A 19,923-nucleotide genomic window follows, 5' to 3' on the forward strand; every position below is an offset into this window, starting at 1 on the left:
CCAGCCAGCGTCCGCACCCTCTCCACCACCGTCCCCACACCCCGATATGTCAAGCAACAGACTGACAGGCATGGGTTTGAATCTTGACCTCCTGACAGGCTGTATGAACCTGGGCAAGTGACTCCTCGTCTCTAAATCCGACTCTGATCCGGTCTGTAAAGTGGAACATTAGTACCCATCTCAAATGGTAGTTGTGAGAGTGAAACACAGTCGTGTGTGTGTTAAGGAGACTGCACATCGGTAGTCGGGGTCTCAGTTTCCAAGCTGAAGGGCCTACTGGTCCCTGTCGGGAGATGGGGCATGTGTAGTTACTCAGGCAAGGCCAGGCCATCAGGGCCTGTGAGATAGGGAATCCTGGACACCTGGTGGCATCCCCAGGTTCCCTGCTGGGCCACCTTCCAAGAAATAGCAGGTGCAGGGGAAAATGGGGCAGCCTCTAGTAAGTCCGGTTCTGGCTCTTTTCTGACACAGCCTAGTGGGGCGCTGGTGCTGGTGGTGGTAGGAAGGCAACTACAGGTAGTGAGAAAGTGGCCAGTGGGCAAGGCTGTGGTCAGGTGGCCTGGGCTCCTGCTCCAGTCCTGCCTGGGCCATACTGTGTGAATGCCCGCGCAGGGCCTCCTTTCCTGCATGATGAGCAATTAGCCTGTGAAGGCTTGGGCTCTTAGAAAGCCCAGCACCCACCCCTAAACTGCCCTCTAACAGGGCACTGGACTCTCGCACACCTGCTTGACAGAGAGGTTACCATCTCAGTAATGAGAAAAACTCCCAGCGTCTCCTCTGTGGAGCCCAGCTCCCCTCACCCAGGCAAAAATGAGGCTCATCTCTTCTCTAGGTCTCAACAACCCCTCCCATCCCAGGCACCTCATCCAAAACTTCCATGTGCTCCTTCCTGATTTCTAGAGCCAGAGCCCTCACCTCTCAGAGCCTCACAAGAGAAAGCAGACTCTGGAGCCAGCCTGCCTGTGTTTGAATCTTGGCTAGGCTTACAGGTCACCTGCTTCATTTCTGTGGGCCTCAGTTTTCCCATATATGAGATGGCAAAAATAGTACCAACTAACTGGGGGTACTTTGAGGGTTAAATGGGCCAGTATATGTACAATGCCTGGTGCAGAGTAAAAACTTGGTAAGAATGAGCTTTTTAAAGAAAAAAATTACTCCCCACCCCAGACATCTATTTGTATCCTATGCGGGACCCAACGATGACCACTTAGAAGGTATTTGCTCTAACACTTCTGGCCGTGTTTCCAGTTTCCAAAGAAGGGCGTAGAGGCTCACAGAGGGCAAGGAGCTTGCAAAAGGCCACACAGCTAATCAGCAGACGTGCAATTTGAACACAGGCCTCTCTGGCTTTACAGCCTGGGCCTTCAACTACCAAGCCAAGATTCTCTCAATAGGCCCGTGGGTTCTGGGCAGCGGAGGCACCCCGAGGCAGGGAGGGCAGTATCTGGACACCAGAACCTGACCAAGTCTAGTCTATTGTTGCACACAGGGGTAGCAATGAAGTCCTTCTGGTTACTTTTTGGTGCCCAAATATGGCACATCCTGTCACACCCATCTGGGACCTCAAGCCTTTACCAGTCGACTGTCTCAGACTCCCATGCCACCTAGACATTTCCCCTTTATTGTTCTCACCACACACTAGTCTGGGAACCCTGAGGCTTGGTCCCTTCGCTCTGGATCTCCCCACACTTAACCTGGAGTTCCTGTCTTTCTGGGTCCTGGCCCAGACAGAGGGGCCTAGGACGCCTGGGGAACACAGCAGGGGCTGACTCTTCTGTCACCCCCAACTCTCTCCACTCTGCCATGTGGGAATTGTTACCTCCTTTTACAAGGGCCTGAATTGATGATGCTATCATGAGTCTCCAGAACAGCTATTAAAAGCATGAGCCATGGGGCACCTGGATGGCTCAGTTGGTTAAGCATCCAACTTCGGCTCCGGTCATGATCTTGCGGTTCGTGAGTTTGTGCCCTGCATCGGGCTCTCTGCTGTCAGCGCAGAGCCTGTTTCAGATCGTCTCTCTCCCTCTCTGCCCCTCCCCTTCTCTCTCTCTCTCTCTCTCTCTCTCAAAAATAAATGAACATTAAAAAAAAAAAAAAAAAGCACGAGCCTTATGTCTTAAGGCCCAGGTCCTGAAATCCAAAAGCTCTGGTGTTCTGGTTATCCAGTGCCATGTACCAGGCCACCCCCAAAACTCAGACTTCAGTCACCTGTCCAGCTCACCAACCTGCAGTCTGGCCAGGGCTGGGCTGAGAGGCTCCTCTCTGTCCCACGCGTACCAGCAGGACCCCTCAACCTCAAGGAGCCACTTCCAAAGGGCCTCACTCACATGGCCCACCTGTATTCTGAAGCCCACAAGGCCTCTCGCCTCTCACCTGGGCAGAGTGACTGTGGCAGGGGCAGCCCGATGGATAACTCACTCTTTCGGCCTCCTCTTTTCCACTTGCCCCATGTTCCTAATCAGCTATATGCACTGGACTCCTCACGTCGGGGCCAGGCTGCTTTCTGGGGAAGCCAGCCTGCCGGGTGAAGGTGGGACAGCCCTGCGGTATGTGCGTGAAGGGCTGTTCCTTGACCTTTCCTGTCTCGGGACAGCCGGATCGATCCCCCAGAGGTAACAACTCCTCTGCACTTGTCATCACCAGCAGTGTCTGCACCACGGAGCTTCCCAGCTGATGCTACAGCCGCTCCCCCCTACTTTGGTCTCCCTGTCCCCTGCATTCACTCTGCTCTGTGGCCGGGATGATCTTTTCAAAGTATGATCTGAGCAGATGCCCCCGTCTCCCACTGAAAAACCTTTGAAGGCTCCTCGTGACTCCTGGGATGAAATCACACATCCTTAGCGTAGCAAGCCTTACTCAATACCCCCTGCTGGCCTCTTCAGCCTCAAGTCCTCCACTGGTGATGTCCCCTCCAGGGTTTCTGTACATGCTGCTCCCTCCCCTCATCAGCTAGCTAGCTCCCACTCCCAGATTTTGTCATGGCGTATGGTTCTTTAAATGTGAGCAACTCCCAGGGCTTGGCAGTTGGCTAGGACACAGTAGGTGCTTAACAGGTACTGATAGAGAGGCACCTGGGTGGCTCAGTCGGTTAAACGACCGACTTCGGCTCAGATCATGATCTTGTGGTTTGTGAGTTAGAGCCCCGCATCGGGCTCTGTGCTGCCATCTGGGAGCCTGGAGGCTGTTGTGGATTCTGTGTCTTCTTCCCTCTCTCTCTGCCCCTCCCCTGCTCATGCTCTGTCTCTCTCTCGCGCGCGCGCCAAAATAAAATAAACATTAAAAAAATTAAGGGGCGCCTGGGTGGCTCAGTTGGTTAAGAGTATGACTTCAGCTCAGGTCAAGATCTCACGGTCCATGGGTTCAAGCCCCATGTCGGGCTCTGTGCTGACAGCTCAGAGCCTGGAGCCTGCCTCAGATTCTGTGTCTCCCTCTCTCTCTCTGCCTCTCCCCCCCTCCTGACATTCCGTCTCGCAAAAATGAATAAATGTTAAAAAAAATTTTTTTAATTAAAAAAATAGGTATTGATGGAGTAAATAAATCCTTCCTCGGGCACCGTGGCTCCAGCTACTTATGCCCTCACATACTTGCCAGGCCTTCTTCTCCCGAGACTAGTGCTTCCCTCCTTCACAAGTTCCCCAAAGCACCAACACTTTCCATCAACACTTATTTATTCTTTCATGTAACAAGCATTTTTCAAGTGCCTACTCTGTGATAGGCATTGTCCTAGGCTCTGGGGGATACAGTAGAGAACAAACACTGTTTTTGCCATTTGGAATGTTCATTCCCCTCCCCTCCATCTATTCTTAACAAACTCCTACCCATCCTTCAAAACCCAACCCCAATGTCCCATTCTTTGGGAAGCCTTTCCCAGACTTCTTCCTCCCCAACCCTGACATAAAACCTCTCTCCCTCCACTACACCCTCTCAAAACTTGTGTGACCCATCCAATGACGGGGGACTGGGTTGGGGCTACCTAAGAAGTATGGAGTTGGGGGACAGGGGTCTGAAGGGAGAGGAAAGGACAGAAGTCTCTGCAGGAAGCTTTGTTCAGGGGTAGTGAGCCAGGAGCACAGCTGGGGCTCCAATTCCTGCCTCCTTCCTTAGGCTTCTTTTCCAGCTCCTCAGCCAACTGGCTGGAGAGGGGAATGGCCGCCAGGCACACGTTTTTGCATAGAAATGACCAAGGGTCACAAATCCCAGCTGAGCGGCTGCGGCTGCGTGGGGAGCACTCAAGGAGGACGCATGAGGGGCTGAGAGGTGGACGTGGCGCAGATTTCAACATCAGAACGTGGGTAAGCCACACACAAAGTCCAATTTGACTGGGCCATTGGTGTGGGGCTTCTCTACCACAGGTGGGAGTCAGGGGCGGGGCCCACAGTGGGTATGTGACAGAGGGCCCCACAGCCCCGCCTTTGGAAGTTCCTCCTGTTATCTGACTCAAGTTCGCACACTGCAATTCCATCCCAACTCTGCATCTGTCATTTCAGGTTCCCCGGGGACTTAGGTCATTCCTCCTACCACCTCTTGGTCTCTCCTCCAGCAAGGGTCTGGCCCCTTACAGGGGTCACTGGCCCAGAGAGGCCCAGTAACTCCCCTGGGGCCACACAGCAAGCCTTCTGGCAGAGGGCAGCTGGAGGGCTGGGGGCCGGGTCAGAGTAGCGTAATCTCGCTGGGGGGCAGCGTAAGCCGCTTCTCCCGGGCACTGAGCAGGTTCTCCACGTGCACAGCCACCACTCGACACAGCTCCAGGCCCTGCAGGAGAGACCGTGAGAGTCCACGCACCCGCCCCGCCCATGCTTCCCCGGCTCATGCCTCGGGGTGAGGACTAGTGGCTCCCACCTTTGTCCCCACCTCCCCCAGGGTCCTGGGAGGAGCGTGAGGAGCCGGAAGGGAGAACTGTTGGGTTAATAGGCTGGAAGGGGTAAGTAAGCAGGAGATCAAGTGCATCTGGTTTGCTTCTGGCCTTGCCGAGTGTGATCTGTGTGACCTGGGGCCAGTAGGGTCCCCGTTTACCAGGGCTTGCTTGCCTCACAGGTTGTGGTGAGGATTCCGTGAGATTTTATTACGTGTAAAGCCTTTAAAAATTAAAAAAATCTTAGTCTAGTCAATGAGTGGTAAGTTTCTAACTATGCGTTGCCACGGTCAACACGGGCACCCACAGCCTAGAATAAGCGGTGGCCCAGCCTCCGGGCTCCTGGATGGGGTACGGAGTACGAGGCAGAAGAAAATTATGGCAAATCCACCCGAGTGTGGTTTTCAGACCCAGGTGGTGGTGGGATCCCCGCAGGGACTTCCGGGGGCAGGGGGCACAGGGGCTGCTCGGAGAGAAGGTAAGCATAAAGGGCAGCACTCACTGAGCTGTAACTGTCCTGACAGCTTCTGGCATCTTACCCCTTCTAGTCGGCACCGTGTCCCTATGAGGCAGACACTTTCAGACTCCATTCCACCGGCGAGGAAACTGAGGACACAGCCATGAAGCCACTTGCCCCAGACCTCACATCTGGTAGCTGATGGGGACCTGAACCCAGGTAGCAGGAGGCCCAAGGCCACACTCCCAAGTGCTCTGTGCTGACTTCAGCGGTGTCTGCCCCACCCCGGAGGGGCCACCTCTGGTAATGAGATCGGAGTACGTATGATGGGTGTCCTCTGCTCCAGTCAGTCCTCTAGCCAACCCTGCCACCCACGTGCTACGATGCCAGGCCTTACTGGGATTGTTGCACATTTGACAGGTGTGCAAACTGAAGCTCGAGAAGAAGCGGGGCGGGTGGACCTCAGATCCCTTGAGATCCCTTCAAGGGATAGCCTGTCAGAGGTGGGCCACACGGGGACCTAGGACTGTCGGCTGCGCTGCTGCTATGCTCAGACATCACCTCCTCTTAGAAGCCCTCGCTGATTACATGCCAGATAGCTCAGCTACACCTTTCTCAGCACTGACCACGGTTTACCGAAGAGATTCTCTGACCTGGGGCTCCATGAGGGTCAGGGCTGAGGGGGGTCTCAGTCACTTCGGTATCCCTACAGCCAGTGCAGGGCCTGCTATGTAGAGATGTTCAATGGTTATGTGTTGAATGAATGTGTCCCCCCAACCTCGAACATGCCAGAGGCAGAGGCAGAAGTGGCAGCAGTGGGGTCTGCAAGGAAGTAGAAAAGCCAAAAAGGCCTCCTCCAACCATCCATCCAACTATCCACTTACTAAGCATTTACTACAGGCTCACTGCTGTGCTATGGACACAACGCGGACAAAACAGACACAGCTCTGGCCTCTTGGGGCTGGCGTTCTGGTGGGGGAGACATAATATGTAAGCAAATAACTGATCTGCAAGCCATATGAGGTCTGCCAAGGTGGAGATGGTGATATATCAGGGGGGAGGCTCAGGAAAGCTTCTGGAAAGAGTGATGTCTGTGCTGAAACTCAAATAAAGGGAAGGAGGGAGGGAGCCCTGTAACGAACCAGGGAAGAGCACTCGGGTGGAGGGAACAGGGAGTAGAAAGGGTCTGGGGCAGAGAGGGGAGGGCAAGCTTGGCAACAGGGAGCTGGAAGAGGCCATGGCTGTGAGCAGAGGGGAGGGGGTGAGAGCAGAGGCCAGAGAGGTGAGGAGAGGAGGGGACAGGGATGGAAAGGACCTCTAGGGCAGGGCCTGAGTGCCCGGGAAGGTTCCAAGGTAAGGTGGAAAGGCCTGTTGGTCTCCGGGGGGGAGAGGACGAGGGGTCAGAGCAGGAGACAGAAAGACGAGGGCTGTCACGGCAGATGCGGTTTTCTCAGGGCCAGAAAGGGTGCCGGAGGGAGGGCTCAGACTCAGCAACATTTAGAGGTCATCCAGGAGAGGGGGCAGCAGAAAAAGGAGCCCAAGAAAGAGCAGAAGGTAGGTCCGCTGTGCTGGGAGCTCAGAGAGGAGGGTTCTGGGATGCAGGCTAGGCCAGAACGTAAGGCCAGGGTGGGTGGTGAGCTTGGCGGGAGTGGGATTGGGGCGTGGCAGGAAGCAGACTGGGGAGCTTGGTCCTGAGTTGCAGGCTCACCAAGGGGCCCAGGGAGCCAAAAGGGCTCTGTTGTGTCCCTCAGAGGCAGGGCTGGGGCGGTGGGAGTTCCTCCCTCTTGCCCTGGGAAGTCAGCCCCTCCAAGGCAGGCCCTCGCGTGGGGGCTGATCCTAGGCCCAGGTCTTGAGGGGGTGTGGGAGGCTGGCAAGGGCAGCTGTGCGTAGGCCCTAGCCCTGATCCCACCTGTCCCTCGGCTTCAGTCTTCTCTCTCAGTGGGGTACGAACTCTCACTCCATGGGTATGAGACTTGGAAAGGAGCCTGTCAGCCATGCTTTTTAAGGAGCAGCCATAATTGCTGCAAATATGGGAAGGTACAGGGCAGGTGAACCTGAGTTTCCTTGTCTATCACACGGGGACTCCCCCTCCCTCCCTTCAATCCCAGACCCCACCATCCATCTTCCAAGCCTCAGTCCACGTGAACTTCCTCAAACTTCCTGTGTCTCTGCCTCTCAACAACCCTCTATGGCTGGCTCTCTAGTGCCCTCAGGAGAATGTCCCAGATTCTTAGCTTGGCATTTAAGGACTTTCAAGACCTCCCCTGCCCTGCCCGTGTCTCCCCTGTTCCCCATCAAACTCCTCAATATACTGCAAATAACCTAGGCCCTTCTTTCCCTGCCAAGACGCTTCACTGGGAGACCACCCTAATGACCTGCAGTTCTATGCTCAGTTGGGTTAGATCTGTCCCCAGCACTGGGCTGGACGCTGTCTGGGGCATGGCCAGGACCTGACCTACTATACAGCCAGGCCCAGCGGAGAGCGTGGTGAGTGGAATGAAGGGAGGGGCCGGGTGACAAGGCCTGGGTGCCTGGGCTCCGTCACCTGCTCCAGCTGTAGCTGCATGGTGCGCTGGGCTGTCACATCCCCCAGGGCGATCTCCACATACGGGTAGCTGGAGCTGGCCGTGGGTCGCTGGGTCCGAGTGGACTGGATCTCCTTTAGGGGGAATTTCACCATCAGCTCCTGGAGGGGGAGGGGAGGAGACAGGCTTGTGGGTGGGACAGTCTCACCCCTGCTTGCCTCTCCCCTGAGATCACATCAGCAGGAGGCAAGTCTCGGCTGGAGTAGCAGTTCCCCGGCAACTTGCTGGGTGACCTGGGGCAAGTTGCTTTACCTCTCTGGACTTCAACAAACACTAACAGCGTGCCAGGCACTGTCCTGAATGCTTGGGATCCGAGGGTGAGTAAATGCCAGTGGTGCCCTGACCCTCATATCAAAGCTGCTTCTTAACACCTGCCTCTCTTTGTCTGGAGCTTTCTTTCTGCCCCCAGGAGCAAACTCGGAGCACAAGCAGGGAAAGCCAGAGCGATGAGAGTTAATGCCTTGATTAATGACAGAGGGCGACACGGCAGGGAGATACCCCAGCTCCCTCGCCCCCAGAACAGAGGGCATCCTCCAAGGGCGTGTTCCATGCTATCTCCTAGGCCCCCAGCTCAACTGAGCGCCAGTCCCCACAGGGGCCACTTGCTGCTAACACACTCTTCCAGAAGGTGCGTTCCCAAGGTGTGTGAGGGGTCCCTTCCTGGTCTCATTTCCTCACTCCAGCATCTCCTAGAATCACCTCCAAATAAAGTCCTAACCCCCAGCCCCTCAGAATGTGACTGTGTTTGGAGGCAAGGCCTTTCAAGAGGAAATGAAGTTGAAATGGGGGCGGTCAGGGTGAGCTCAATTCAAACCTGACCAGTGCCCTTACGAGAAGAGGAAGACACCAAGGGTGTGCACACAGAGAAAGGGCCACGTGAGGACACGGGGAGAAGGCGGCCACCTACGGGCCAAGGAAAGAGGCCTCAGAGGAAACCACCCCTGTCAGCACCTTGGTCCCCCACTTCCGGCCTCCAGACCAGCGAGAAATGAATGTCTGTTGTTGGAGCCCCCGGTGTGCGGACCTTGGTCACAGCAGCCTGAGCAGATTGCGCGCTGTTGGAGCGCTTTTCACGGTTGACCTTTCACCTTCACCGCAGCCCCGTGGGGCGGGCACCACTATCCCCATGTTCCAGATGGACAAGTGAGGCTCGCGGTGGGGAAGAGATGTCGCCTGAGGTCACGCGGCCACACAGCTCGCCCGCCCCCCGGAAGGCAGTGCGGCTCAGAGGAGAGGGGGACGAGGGGCAGGGCCAGGCTCAGGCCACTCACATGGGTCTCGGTGCTGAGGAAGTTGAGGCCGTTCTGGTTGACGGCAAGGATGCAGGGGGCCGGCACGGCCACGTTGCTGCAGCTCTGGACGAAGAAGAAGGAGGAGCCGAACATGGGTAAGGCGCTGAGGAGGCCTGGTGTGGGGAGAGGGGGGCGGTCGGTCAGCGCGGCGGCCAGGGCCAACCTGCAGCCTGAGTTTCCCCCGGCTGTGTCCAGCGTATGGGTCCTCGCCCCGGGGGCTCCCCCCACCTCTCCAGCCGCCCCAGCTGCCCAGGGCCACCCAGAGCCTAGGTGCTGCCTTGATGGCAATTTTAGAAAAGTGTTCTCTCCGGGCAGGCGCTCAGCTTGGCTGGCACCGAAAATGCCTTGGCGCGAAGAAAAAGGTGCCTCCGTCCCCACCCTCCGGGCCCCCTCATCAGTAGAGCACCCCGTGATGATCTCCCCCGGCCCCAGACTCTTACCCAGAAACTGGGCACGGGCCTGGTGGGGGCTGAGCGCCTGCGTCTGCTGCCGGTGCTGACCGACCAGGTTGAGCCAGGCCGAGCCAGCCATGGTGCGGTAGAGCTGGGCCGGGATGTAGTCCTGGACCTCTCGCCTGCACGTGGGGGGAAAAGCGATCCTGAGTGGCCACCACCCCGCGTGCTCCGTGCAGGGCCTCAGCCCATCCTCACCGCGGGGCAGGGTTAGGCCAAATGGATGTGATCTTTGCACCCTCCCTGGAAGGCTAAATGCTGGCTGCCAAGTGCTCGCTCAGCGTCTTGGGACACAGCAGGCGCTCCATAACCCTGGCTGGTACCACTAGGCTCCCTGTTTGGAGAAGAGGGAACTGAGGTTCTGAGAAGGTCCCCGACTAGTCCTCGGTCACACAGTGACTCGGCGAACTGGGGGCCGAAGCTTGGACCCAAGGTGCGTCAGTCCTTTGTAGCCCCGATCCCCGAAGAGAAGCCCAGGCCACAGGGGTGAGATGCACAAGGGTGGGGGAAATAGCAGGGTAGGCAGAGCAACCACCAGCAGCTGGTCAGAGATGGGGCAGGGAAGCACTGGGTCCCAGGCTGGACCCCTAGGGCCATCAGACCCCCTACTCCAGTCCTTTCTCTCGGACACATGCTGGCTCTCTCGGGGAAGCCCCCTTTTGCCTCTTGGGGCATCTGAGAAACACCAACAGCAATGCCAGCCCATCCCAGCTGCCCTGGGCTACAGACTGGGGAAAGGTTGGGAGAAAGTCTGGGGAGCCTCCTTCCCCCAAGAGACCCCTGGGGCAACAGCTTTCCTTCTTTATACTGCTCGGGTAAAGGCCTGGCATCTGGACCTGGCCTCCCTAGGTTTGGATTCCAGTTCCCCACGATTTACTGGGTAAGCTTCAGTGAGCCCGATAACCTCTGTGAGCCTCAGTTTTCCCATCTGTAAAGGGGGAAAATACAGTGTAGTTGGGAAGATGACCTGAGGTAACGCAGGCAGAGTGCCTTCCAAAAAGGAAAACTCAGTGAGATTTTTGTTTTCCAGGACTGGGGTTATAGCTTTATGTGATTCCTTGGCCTTTTGCTTAAAATTATAATAAAAAAAGAGCTTTACATATTGAGCACTTACTGTATTACAAGCTCCTGGACATACACTGTACCTACGTTACCTTTACTATTATTCGTCCCAGGGGTTCTCGAAGTGTGGCTGAGGGTCTGGGAGGTCAAAGCCACCTGCCTAATAATGCTAAGACGTTATTTGGCCTTTTCTTCTCCCGTTCTCTCACAAATGTGCAGGGGAATTTGCCAGAGGCCACATGACATGTGAGATCCCTGCAGACTGAGTGCAAAAGCACATCTGAGAATCCAACGGCCTTCCGTTAAGCCAGCTGGTAAAGCGATCTGCAAAATGGAAAACCGTTGCCACTCTTCTCACTAAATTCTTTTTGGAAAATACAGCTTTTTATAAGTTGTTTGCATTAACGCGTAATATGAATTTACACTACTTGAGTTATCCTTACTTCTCACGTTATTACAACATACAATTATTCATGTTCGAGCATAATACATTAGACTTATTTTTCAAATAAGAAATCAATATTTAAATAAATCAATTTCAACTTTGACGTGGGTAAGTATATTGATACCGCAACCCACGTACATGAAAGCTCTTTGGGGTCCTATTTTTAAGGGAGTAAAAATATTCTGAGACCAAAAGTCTTAGGATGAGTGATTCATCACCTCTTTGGGGACGTCGGCTTAAAGGCTGCCGGACGCCCCAGAATTTATTTAAGGAACCTCCTGTTGTCAGGGGTTGGGGTTGCTGCTGTAGGTGACACTGAGGTGAACGCTTCTGTGGCCACAGGGTGCGTGTATCTCAAAAGCTTTTTGATCATTCCGTTTTCTCTGAGCTATGAATACCAGCCCGAAGCAACCTATTGTGGAAGGAGGCCGAGTCCCAGCTCACGCTGCGAGGCTAAAGATTTCAGCCCCAGACCCAGGCCAGCCGCTCCTTCCCAGCCAGCTTCCCAGACACCGGTGCAAGAGCAGGGCCCAGGGCCTGAGGGATGGTGGGGGGCTGCGGGGGGAGGAGGCTGACAGGTGGGCAGGTGCTCACACGCTGGGCAGGTAGGAGTGGTCCTTGGCCCGGTGCTGCAGCAAAGCCAGCTTGGACACTTGCTGCGACTGTTGGTCGCTGGGCCGGCTGGCCGGCACGCTGCTGAAGAGGCCCTTCAGGTAGTCGGGCAGGACCTGTGGGGGGGAATTCCACAAGGGCCTGCAGGCAGGCATGCGCTCCTGCCTTCGTGAGGGGAAGGTGGGGACACGTGCAATTTTAATAGTTCCAGTCCCACTGGCTTCGGGGCTGGGGCAGCCTGCCCCCTCCCTGGGCTTTGGGGAATAGGCACGTGAGGGTGAGCTGTGGGGGCCATGGCATCGAAGTCCCCACAGTGGCCGGGAAAGAGTGTCGTGGACACCTGCATGCAGCATTCAGGAACGGCCAGGGGTCCGGGGTTTCTGAAAACTGGGCACGCACCAGTTGTGCATGCTGGGGAGCACCGCGAGACCCCGATACACTCAATCTGGGGCAGGACTAGAGGATCTGCATCCTCCCAAGTTCCCAAGGGATGCTGCTGGCCCGTAGGCGGCAGCTTCACTAACCCCGTACCCGGCTGCACGGGGCTGGTCGTCAACAGCCACAGCATGAGGCCGTGAAGGCTGAGTGGCAGTATTCTGTACCTGGAATAGCGGAAGCTTTGGCACCAGCTCGACAAAAACGTGAGCCCTCTGTCCGATCCCTCCCACCAATGTGAGCACAGGAGGGGAGAACCCAGGTTTTGTAAACTCCATGGTCCTGACTTACCTGAATCTCAAAAGGGAATAACGCGAAGACAAAAATAACAATGCCAGCAAGAGCTGGTCGGGCGTTTAGACAAGGGACAGGTCGTGCATTCAGAGGAGGAAGTCAGGAGGAAAGGGGAAGTCAGAGCCGCCGCGTGGAAAAGAGGTGCTGTTTGGGGCGGCCCTGGCAGCGAGGACTTCGGTGAGCACAAGTGCAGGAATCACAGGGCAGATGGAGCGATGGCGGGCGGAAAGGCCCACGAATTAGGTAGTGAGGGCGACATGGTCAGACCGCACCGCAGAGTCCATGCAAGGGAGCCTGGGCATCAGGGCTAGAAATGGGGCTGGAAATACGAAGGCACCAGATGCCAAGGCTGTGCAGTCTGACTTCACACGGGGGCGCCTGGAAGGTTCCAGAGCAGCAGAGTGGACCACACGCGCTGACCTGGTTGTAGTGCATGGTCACATAAAGCTCATTCTCAAACTTGAGTGGCTGATCCCAGAGCACACGCCGGAACCAGAGCATGTAGCCACCGTCCACCTGCTCCATCTCCGAGGCCACGTCCAGGATGTAGGCACAGCGGCTGAGCGGGCACACGTGCTGGCCTGTGGAGAGCCGGGGGCGGGCGGACAGCCTATGTGCAGACCCCCGGCGAGGCCGCGGCCCCACTCCAGGACACGGAGTCCTCCCTAAAGCAGAGCATGTTTGTGGAACAGGGTGCCCAGTGTTTGTGGAACGCCGATGACCAGGGATGGGAATAACTCCAGTCAAAGCTGCAGCCCACCTAGGTCTTGGAAAGTGCCTTGGGTGCTGCTCAAAGGAAGCCCAGCCCCCTCCCAGAGGACACTGGGGACAAGGAGAAGCACAACAGACCTCAGGTCATGAGACCAATGGGTGCCTTTCTCCAGAACTCCTTCAGGAGAGACCTCTCGCCGGGTTCCTGGAACGGGCGAAGGGTGGGGAGGACTGGGGCCTGCCAGTGAGGGGATCTGAGTCTGTGAGGGACGTTTCAGTTTTTCCTTCTTGCGTTGACATTTCTGCTCCCCATCCCGTACCTTCAGTAACATCGTACTGAAGAAGGGACGTGTCATGACGATAAAGCCCCGACTCTTGAGGCCAATCTGCTGGGGTTTAAATCCCGACTGTGTGTGGGGCACCTGGGTGGCTCAGTCGGTTGAGCGTCTGACTTCGGCTCAGGTCACGATCTCACAGTTCGTGAGTTCAAGCTCCGTGTGGGGCTCTGTGCTGACGGCTCGGAGCCTGGACCCTGCTTCAGATTCTGTCTCCCTTTCTCTCTGCCTCTCCCCTGCTCACACTCTCAATCTTTCAAATTTAAAAAAAAAAAAATAGGATATAAGCTCTCTGAGGGCAGGGCACACATGCTCCCGGCTGAACAGGCCCGAAAGGGCAGAGGCAGGAGTCAGGGAGGGCACAGTCCTCCATGAACTTCGGGTCTGGTAGGCAAGACAAACGTACAGAGCTGGGGGTGCTTGGCGCCCAGGAAATGTCTTACACAAGGCAGCAAGGGCTTCCTGGAGGAAGTGGTATCTGACCTGGGCCTTACAAGGCCGGGCCCAGTGTGCTCAGTCCTCCTGACCGCTCACCTCGGTTGGTGACAACGAAGATGACGTACTCGCTGAAGGCCTCGGGGCGAGTCAGAGCCATCTCAGCACAGATTTCTTCCACCACGTCCAGGGCCACCTGCAGGGAGGAAGGTGAGGCTGTGCCAGCCAAGCTGATCTCTGTCCTCCTAGTCCACCCAGGCCCCGGGAGCCCAGGCACAGAGTTCCTCAGGCCCTCTGCAGGGACACAAAGGATCCTCTGAGGACTGCCAATCAGCCTCATGCAGGGAAGGAGCACCGTTTTTGGAGTCTGAGAGACTCAGGGTTCAAATTCTGCCTCTGCAGTACGACTCTGAGCCAGGTCCACCCCAGAGGCTGAGGTGCCCCGACCCCTCCAGCACCTGCCTGCCAGAAACGTTCCCTCACTTACGGTGCATGTTTTAATTTTGAGGTGGCGTTCAAGGCCTCCGGGGAGAAGAAAGAGCTGCCTCTTGGAACTGCGGCCCGCCTGGGACAAAGAGAAGGGAGGAGATGAGAGAGGCTAGGAGTTGGGACCCGGGCCAGCAATTGTCCCCTGCCAATGTTAGTCCCTGAGCCACGGGGCTCTGGACAGGCTTGGGCAGGAACACTTGTGCACCTGGACCTGAGAGGGCCTGACGGCACATCTCTGAGCAGTGAGTGCACACGGGGTCTCTGGACAGGGCTCATGTCTCACACTCATCCTGACGTGCCCCCACCCCCCACCCCCCACCCCCCACTCCATGCTCACCAGCATGGCCCGAAGCTCCATGCTGCTGGGGAGCTCCACGCGGCCACCGAAGCGCAAGGTTTTCTGTACGTTCTGCTCACAGGCCTTGGCAATCCCTACAGAAACAGGGAGTCAAGGCCTTGCCCGGGGTAGGCGGCGGGGCAAAGAGGCTCTTCTGGCCACCAGCCATGAGCCCACTGGCTTCTCTCCACAGCCTATGGGGCATTTACTCTCCTGTTTGGTAGCCGAGGAAGCAGCTCAGGGAGGGACGGTGATTTGCCCAAGGTTGAGAGCTGGAGTGTAAGAGCTGCATTCGAACCCACAGCTCACGTGGTTAAAGCCTTTTGGCTAGCCCACAGTCCCCTTGGCTGCCTAGGAGCCTTGGAAATAGCCGTCACCTGCAGCTGTTGACTGGGGGGGGGGGGGGGTATGTCCCCAACAGGCTGCGTGGCTGTGGTAATGTGGTTGTGCCCCTGCCAGCTGAGACCCCCTTGCCAACCGCCCTCCCTCACTCAGAGTCCAGGGCAGAAGAGTCCACCAAGTTTCTCTGTATTAAATGTGCCCTCACCCTGCTCTGGGGAGGTCGAGGCAAGAGTTCTAGGGCACGTTCTGCTGTCTTCGTGGGTCTGGGAGCCCTGCCTCATGGAGCTGGGTCTATTCATCTTAGACTCTGGGAATGTTAACCAAATCGAAGAGGATGATTCATGGAGCGCCTGGGTGGCTCTTTCAGTTAAATGTCCGACTCTTGGTTTTGGCTCAGGTCGTGATCTCATGGGATTCATGGGATCGAGCTACACATAGGGCTCTGTGCTGACAGCACGGAGACTGTTTAGGATTCTTTCTCTCTTTCTCTCTCTCTCTCTCTCTGTGCCCCTCCCTTGCTTGTGTGCACGCTCTCAAAATAAATAAACTGAAAAAAAAAAGAGAGAGAGGATTCAGAGGCAGACAAATTGAGGCTTCCTATCTTCTTCATGACTGCCATGAGGACCACAGAGCCCTAAACGTTTTTAAGGGGAAATCCAGGGGTTGCTTCGGAAACAAGGGTGGGGGTAAGGCCGAGGACCGGCCCCTTCCCTCCATACTTTTAGAGTAGAGAGGCTGAGACCCTGCCACCGGCTGGGTCACCCAAGACCCTTGTTGATTTGCAGTGGCCAGAGAAGCAGGGCCTCGCCCCATACTCCAGGCCCTGCCGCCTCCTTCCTTCTCCCACATGCCACACATGCCCACCTCTAGGCCTTTGCTCCTGCCACTCAGTCCACCTAGAAATCCCTTCCATGTGCTCACTACCCAGGGCCACACCTCCTCCAGGAAGTCTTCCCTGACATGCCACTCTCTGCGTTAGATCGGATAACCCATCACATCAGCCCCTGCGGGACCCCTGCAAGTGTTTGGGGACAGAATTAATACGAGTAACCATGTGCATGTGAGGGACCAAGCCCTCTGCGTTTCCGCCCCCGGCTGGCTTCCCAGCCAATCCCCACGAAGACAGGCCCCTCACCCTGGAAGGGCAGGCCCGGAGTCCGGCTCACATCTTGGAGGAAGCGAACAAGGTGTGGCTGGAGGACCTCGGAGCAGCTGTGGTAGGCAGCCACGATATACAGCAGCCTCCAGCCTCGCTGGCAGCTGTCCCTGCAGGAACACACACACACAGGGACACGCTGCGGGTGGCCACAGCCCTGGAGGGCCATGCCAGGAGTCTCCAGGACTGGGCTGGAGTTCTTTGGCTCTCGGGCAGCTCCTGTCTTGTGAGGATGCTCCTCCTTGGCCAGTGACAGGAGGGCGGGTGGGCCCCAAAGCCACGCAGGAGGTACGATCTGCTCGGGAAGCCAGGGTGGGAGACAGGGAAAGTAGGAGATGAGGCCCTTGACGTGACACGCCGGACATGCACGCACGCGTGCACACACACACACACACACGCGCGCGCACACACACACCCCACAAGGATTCCCCGGTAGAATCCCTCTGTGGAGGCCCCTGGGTGAAGGTCCTTGAAGGAGGGCAAGGGGGTGCCTGCTGAGACTGTGAGGAGTACTGGTAGGGTCTGGTCCAGGTCTGGCCAATTAAGGGTTTGGTCTTCCTTTGGATATGGTGATTGGTTTAGGGACAAATATTTGGCCCAGTACCAGCCAATCAAATCTCTGTATCCTCCAGCCATTGTGGCTGACTCAGGAATGGCCACGGGACCAAGTAAGCCAATAAGATTGGATTGGGTCATTTTTGCTACAAATATTGGGTCAATCTTGCTTTCCCTAGGATTACTGAGCTGGAAAATGCGTCTCCAGAGCTGGTATCTTACCAGCATATTGGAGATACTACTTAAGAACGCTATCAACACAGAGAGAAGCAGATCCGGAATATAGAGAAAGACTGCTTCCTAATGACCCTTGGATCCAGCTATGCCTGAATCCACGTTTGGACTTTTTAGTCACCTGAACTCTTTTGCTTAAACCAGCTTGAACTGGGCTTCTGTCGTGTGCAACCAGGAACCTGGACATACACATTACTCCTGCCATTTTACAAAGGAGGAAACTGAAGCTCAGAGGACAACGGCTTCTCAGAGGACGACGGGTCTTGTCCCAGACCCGGCAATTCGAAGTACGTGTACTCTGCCTACTGAGTGAAGGAGAGAATGAGGGGGGAGAATCAGGAGGGAAGGCCTGGGGAGGTGAGAGGCTGAACTGGCCCCTCCTAGAGCAAGGACACAGAGTGGGGACAAGAGGGCAGAGGTAAAGGCCCAGCTCACTCACTGCTTGGTGCTGGTGTTGTCTGTGATCTGCTTCACAACCTGGCAGTAACACTCGTCCCGCATGACTTCATGGTCCCCACACAGCTGAAGGAGGGCAGGCCAGGTCACATGCCGAGGCCATGCCAGGGCCCACACCACACACATCAGGCACACGAGAACAGGGTGAGCTCCTGGAGAGAAGCCTGGGGTCCCTTCCCCAGCCCCCACCCCACCTGCAGGATGTACTCCTCTCTGGGCTTCCCACCCCCGTGTCCTGAAACTTTGGTTGACAGATGGGGAAACTGAGCCACACAGCAGGAAAGGAAGCATCTGACAAAATCGGCTGGACTGACCTTCAGGAGGGTGTAAAGCACGTCCAGTTCGCTCTGGCCCTTCAGCGGGGCATCGCCCATGAACCTCATCACAGCTGTAGGAAAGACCTGTCCCACTCAGGCCACCAGACACCCAGCTGCCCACTCACCCCAGGGCATCCCAAGGTTGGGTCTGTCCCTGGGAGGCCATGGCCAAAGGCAGCTGGGAGACTCCTCTTCCCTTAAAGGGTCCCCAGGTCTGAGTTGAGGAGAGGGGAAGACTCTGAGGGCCAGAGAAGTGGGATGAACAGGGTCACACAGTGCTGGATCCCCCCTGACCCAAGGCCCTGGCCACAGTCCCAACCCCACACCTAGGAACATGTCGGTGGCCATCTTGTTGAGGCTGCTGTCGCTGAGCTCGATGAGAGATTCCTGGAGTGGGGTCTGTGGGGGGAGGGAGGGTCCGTGTCATGATGGCGGACGGAGAAGTCAGAAAGAGGAGGGCCACACGAGACAGGAGAGTCCCCCTCACAAAAAAGGAGACAGGCTTGACAGTGGGAGGGATGCTGCTCCTGGGAGGAATCCAGGCCCTTAGGCTGCTGAGGGCTGGGAGGGGTCCCACTGAGGACAAGACTGTTTGCCCGAGGGGCCTGGGAGGGGGCTCTGGCATCATCATTTTACAGATGGGGAAACAGGCCTGGGGCTGGACACCTTGGTGAAGCAAAGCATGTCTTCCAAGGTTCTAGACTCCTGACCCTCCTTGGATTTCAGCCTGAGGCCATCCCTGCAACAGGAAACAGGTGCTACTGACAAGTCTTGTCTCCGAGCCTTTGGCTACATCCTTTTCCCACACAGAATGTTCTTGACCCAATGTCAGTCAACCAGGCACGAAGGCTCCCATGGCTCCCAGAAGCGGAGGCCGCAGGCGGACCTCACATCGGGGTGGTTTCTCATCCCCCTGCCAGAAGTGGGGTCTCCCCGCCTTGGATGGCTGGGAGAAGCCCCAGAAAGACCCTCCCCTCCTCAGAGTGAGGATAAGGGGTAGGGCCACCACTCACTGGGGTCTCCTCTGAGGGTCTCGGAAATACTTCTGGGCAAACTCAAGCATCGTGTACGGTGGGAGAGTCAGGCCGTCCTCCGCACGGTCAGGGGAGCCAGCCCTGACTGGGGGACCCTGCGGGAGGGCCAGAGCTAAGAGGGCCTGCCCTGCCACACCCGGTCACACCTGGCCACGCTCAAGGATGACTCTGGCCAGACCCTCTCAGGCTGCCCCCCACCCCACCTGATCTGGCCCCACCGCCATTCACTTGTCCTGGCACCCTCTGCCTGGTCACACCTACCACATGTCCAGCTGATCCCCTGCCCCCCAGCCCTGCCACATCTGCCCCCACCCCCACCATACACATCCCATCCTGGGGTTGGCCTCCCCAGCTGCTTAGTCCTAGCTGACCCTGCCCCTCACTTCTTAGTTTTACCTCACTCCGCCCCTCACTGGTTCCATTCCACAAGGCTGACCCTGCCCCATTTGGCTGGCCCCACCCCCTCCCAGGTCGACCACCTGCTGGCCCCCAGGCTGGTCCTGCCCCACGGGCCTCATCACAACCCTTCTGCTGACCCCCACCATCCTTACCCCATTTGGCCACACCTCCAACCCCCTCTGGTGGGATGCCATGGGTCACACATCTGGCTAACCCTACCAAGTTCGCCCTGTCCCGGCCAGGACGACCTTGCTCCTGTCCACCTCCACAGTCGGGCTGACCACCACCCACCCACCTCCGCTGTCTCAGCCCCATCACCTGGCCCTGCCGGTCTCACCTCCCTCCTGCGGCCCACCTCCCGTGCGGCAGCCGTGGAGGCCACCGCAGCGGCCACCGCAGCAGCACGGCCCCGGCCAGGCTCGGCTGGCAACTGCAGGAAGTCAGGGGCGGCCGCAGGCTGCACCAGCTCAGAAGGGAAGCGGCCCACACGCCCGTGGATGGTCCCAAACCTCCAGCCTGGTGGGGGGGGGGGGGAGGTAAAGGGTCTGAGACAAACAGGAGGGTCTCGTCTTGGGACTCAGGGGACCCTCTAGGTATGCTCGAGCACCTTCTTGACCCTGCCTCAGTGCTCTGTGAG

General features: G+C 57.0%; 1 protein-coding gene across 1 annotated transcript in view; it reads right to left on the bottom strand.

The window, feature by feature from the left end:
- Positions 1–3,592: 3,592 nt before the first annotated feature.
- MYO15A (myosin XVA) overlaps positions 3,593–19,923 on the bottom strand; it is a 51,580-nt gene continuing 35,249 nt past the window's right edge. The window contains exons 50-65 of the mRNA XM_042966937.1: positions 19,624–19,802; positions 18,867–18,982; positions 18,520–18,592; positions 18,180–18,252; positions 17,851–17,924; positions 17,520–17,602; positions 16,271–16,401; positions 14,794–14,888; positions 14,455–14,532; positions 14,067–14,163; positions 12,907–13,067; positions 11,740–11,873; positions 9,627–9,760; positions 9,166–9,299; positions 7,855–7,995; positions 3,593–4,752 (exon numbers count right to left, since the gene is read on the bottom strand). Coding sequence (XP_042822871.1) covers positions 4,651–4,752; positions 7,855–7,995; positions 9,166–9,299; positions 9,627–9,760; positions 11,740–11,873; positions 12,907–13,067; positions 14,067–14,163; positions 14,455–14,532; positions 14,794–14,888; positions 16,271–16,401; positions 17,520–17,602; positions 17,851–17,924; positions 18,180–18,252; positions 18,520–18,592; positions 18,867–18,982; positions 19,624–19,802 — 1,805 coding nt within the window. The 3' untranslated portion in view covers positions 3,593–4,650. The remainder of the gene's footprint in view (positions 4,753–7,854; positions 7,996–9,165; positions 9,300–9,626; positions 9,761–11,739; positions 11,874–12,906; positions 13,068–14,066; positions 14,164–14,454; positions 14,533–14,793; positions 14,889–16,270; positions 16,402–17,519; positions 17,603–17,850; positions 17,925–18,179; positions 18,253–18,519; positions 18,593–18,866; positions 18,983–19,623; positions 19,803–19,923) is intronic.

The sequence above is a fragment of the Panthera tigris genome, chromosome E1 (genome assembly GCF_018350195.1).
Source record: "Panthera tigris isolate Pti1 chromosome E1, P.tigris_Pti1_mat1.1, whole genome shotgun sequence".
Classification (NCBI taxonomy): domain Eukaryota; kingdom Metazoa; phylum Chordata; class Mammalia; order Carnivora; family Felidae; genus Panthera; species Panthera tigris.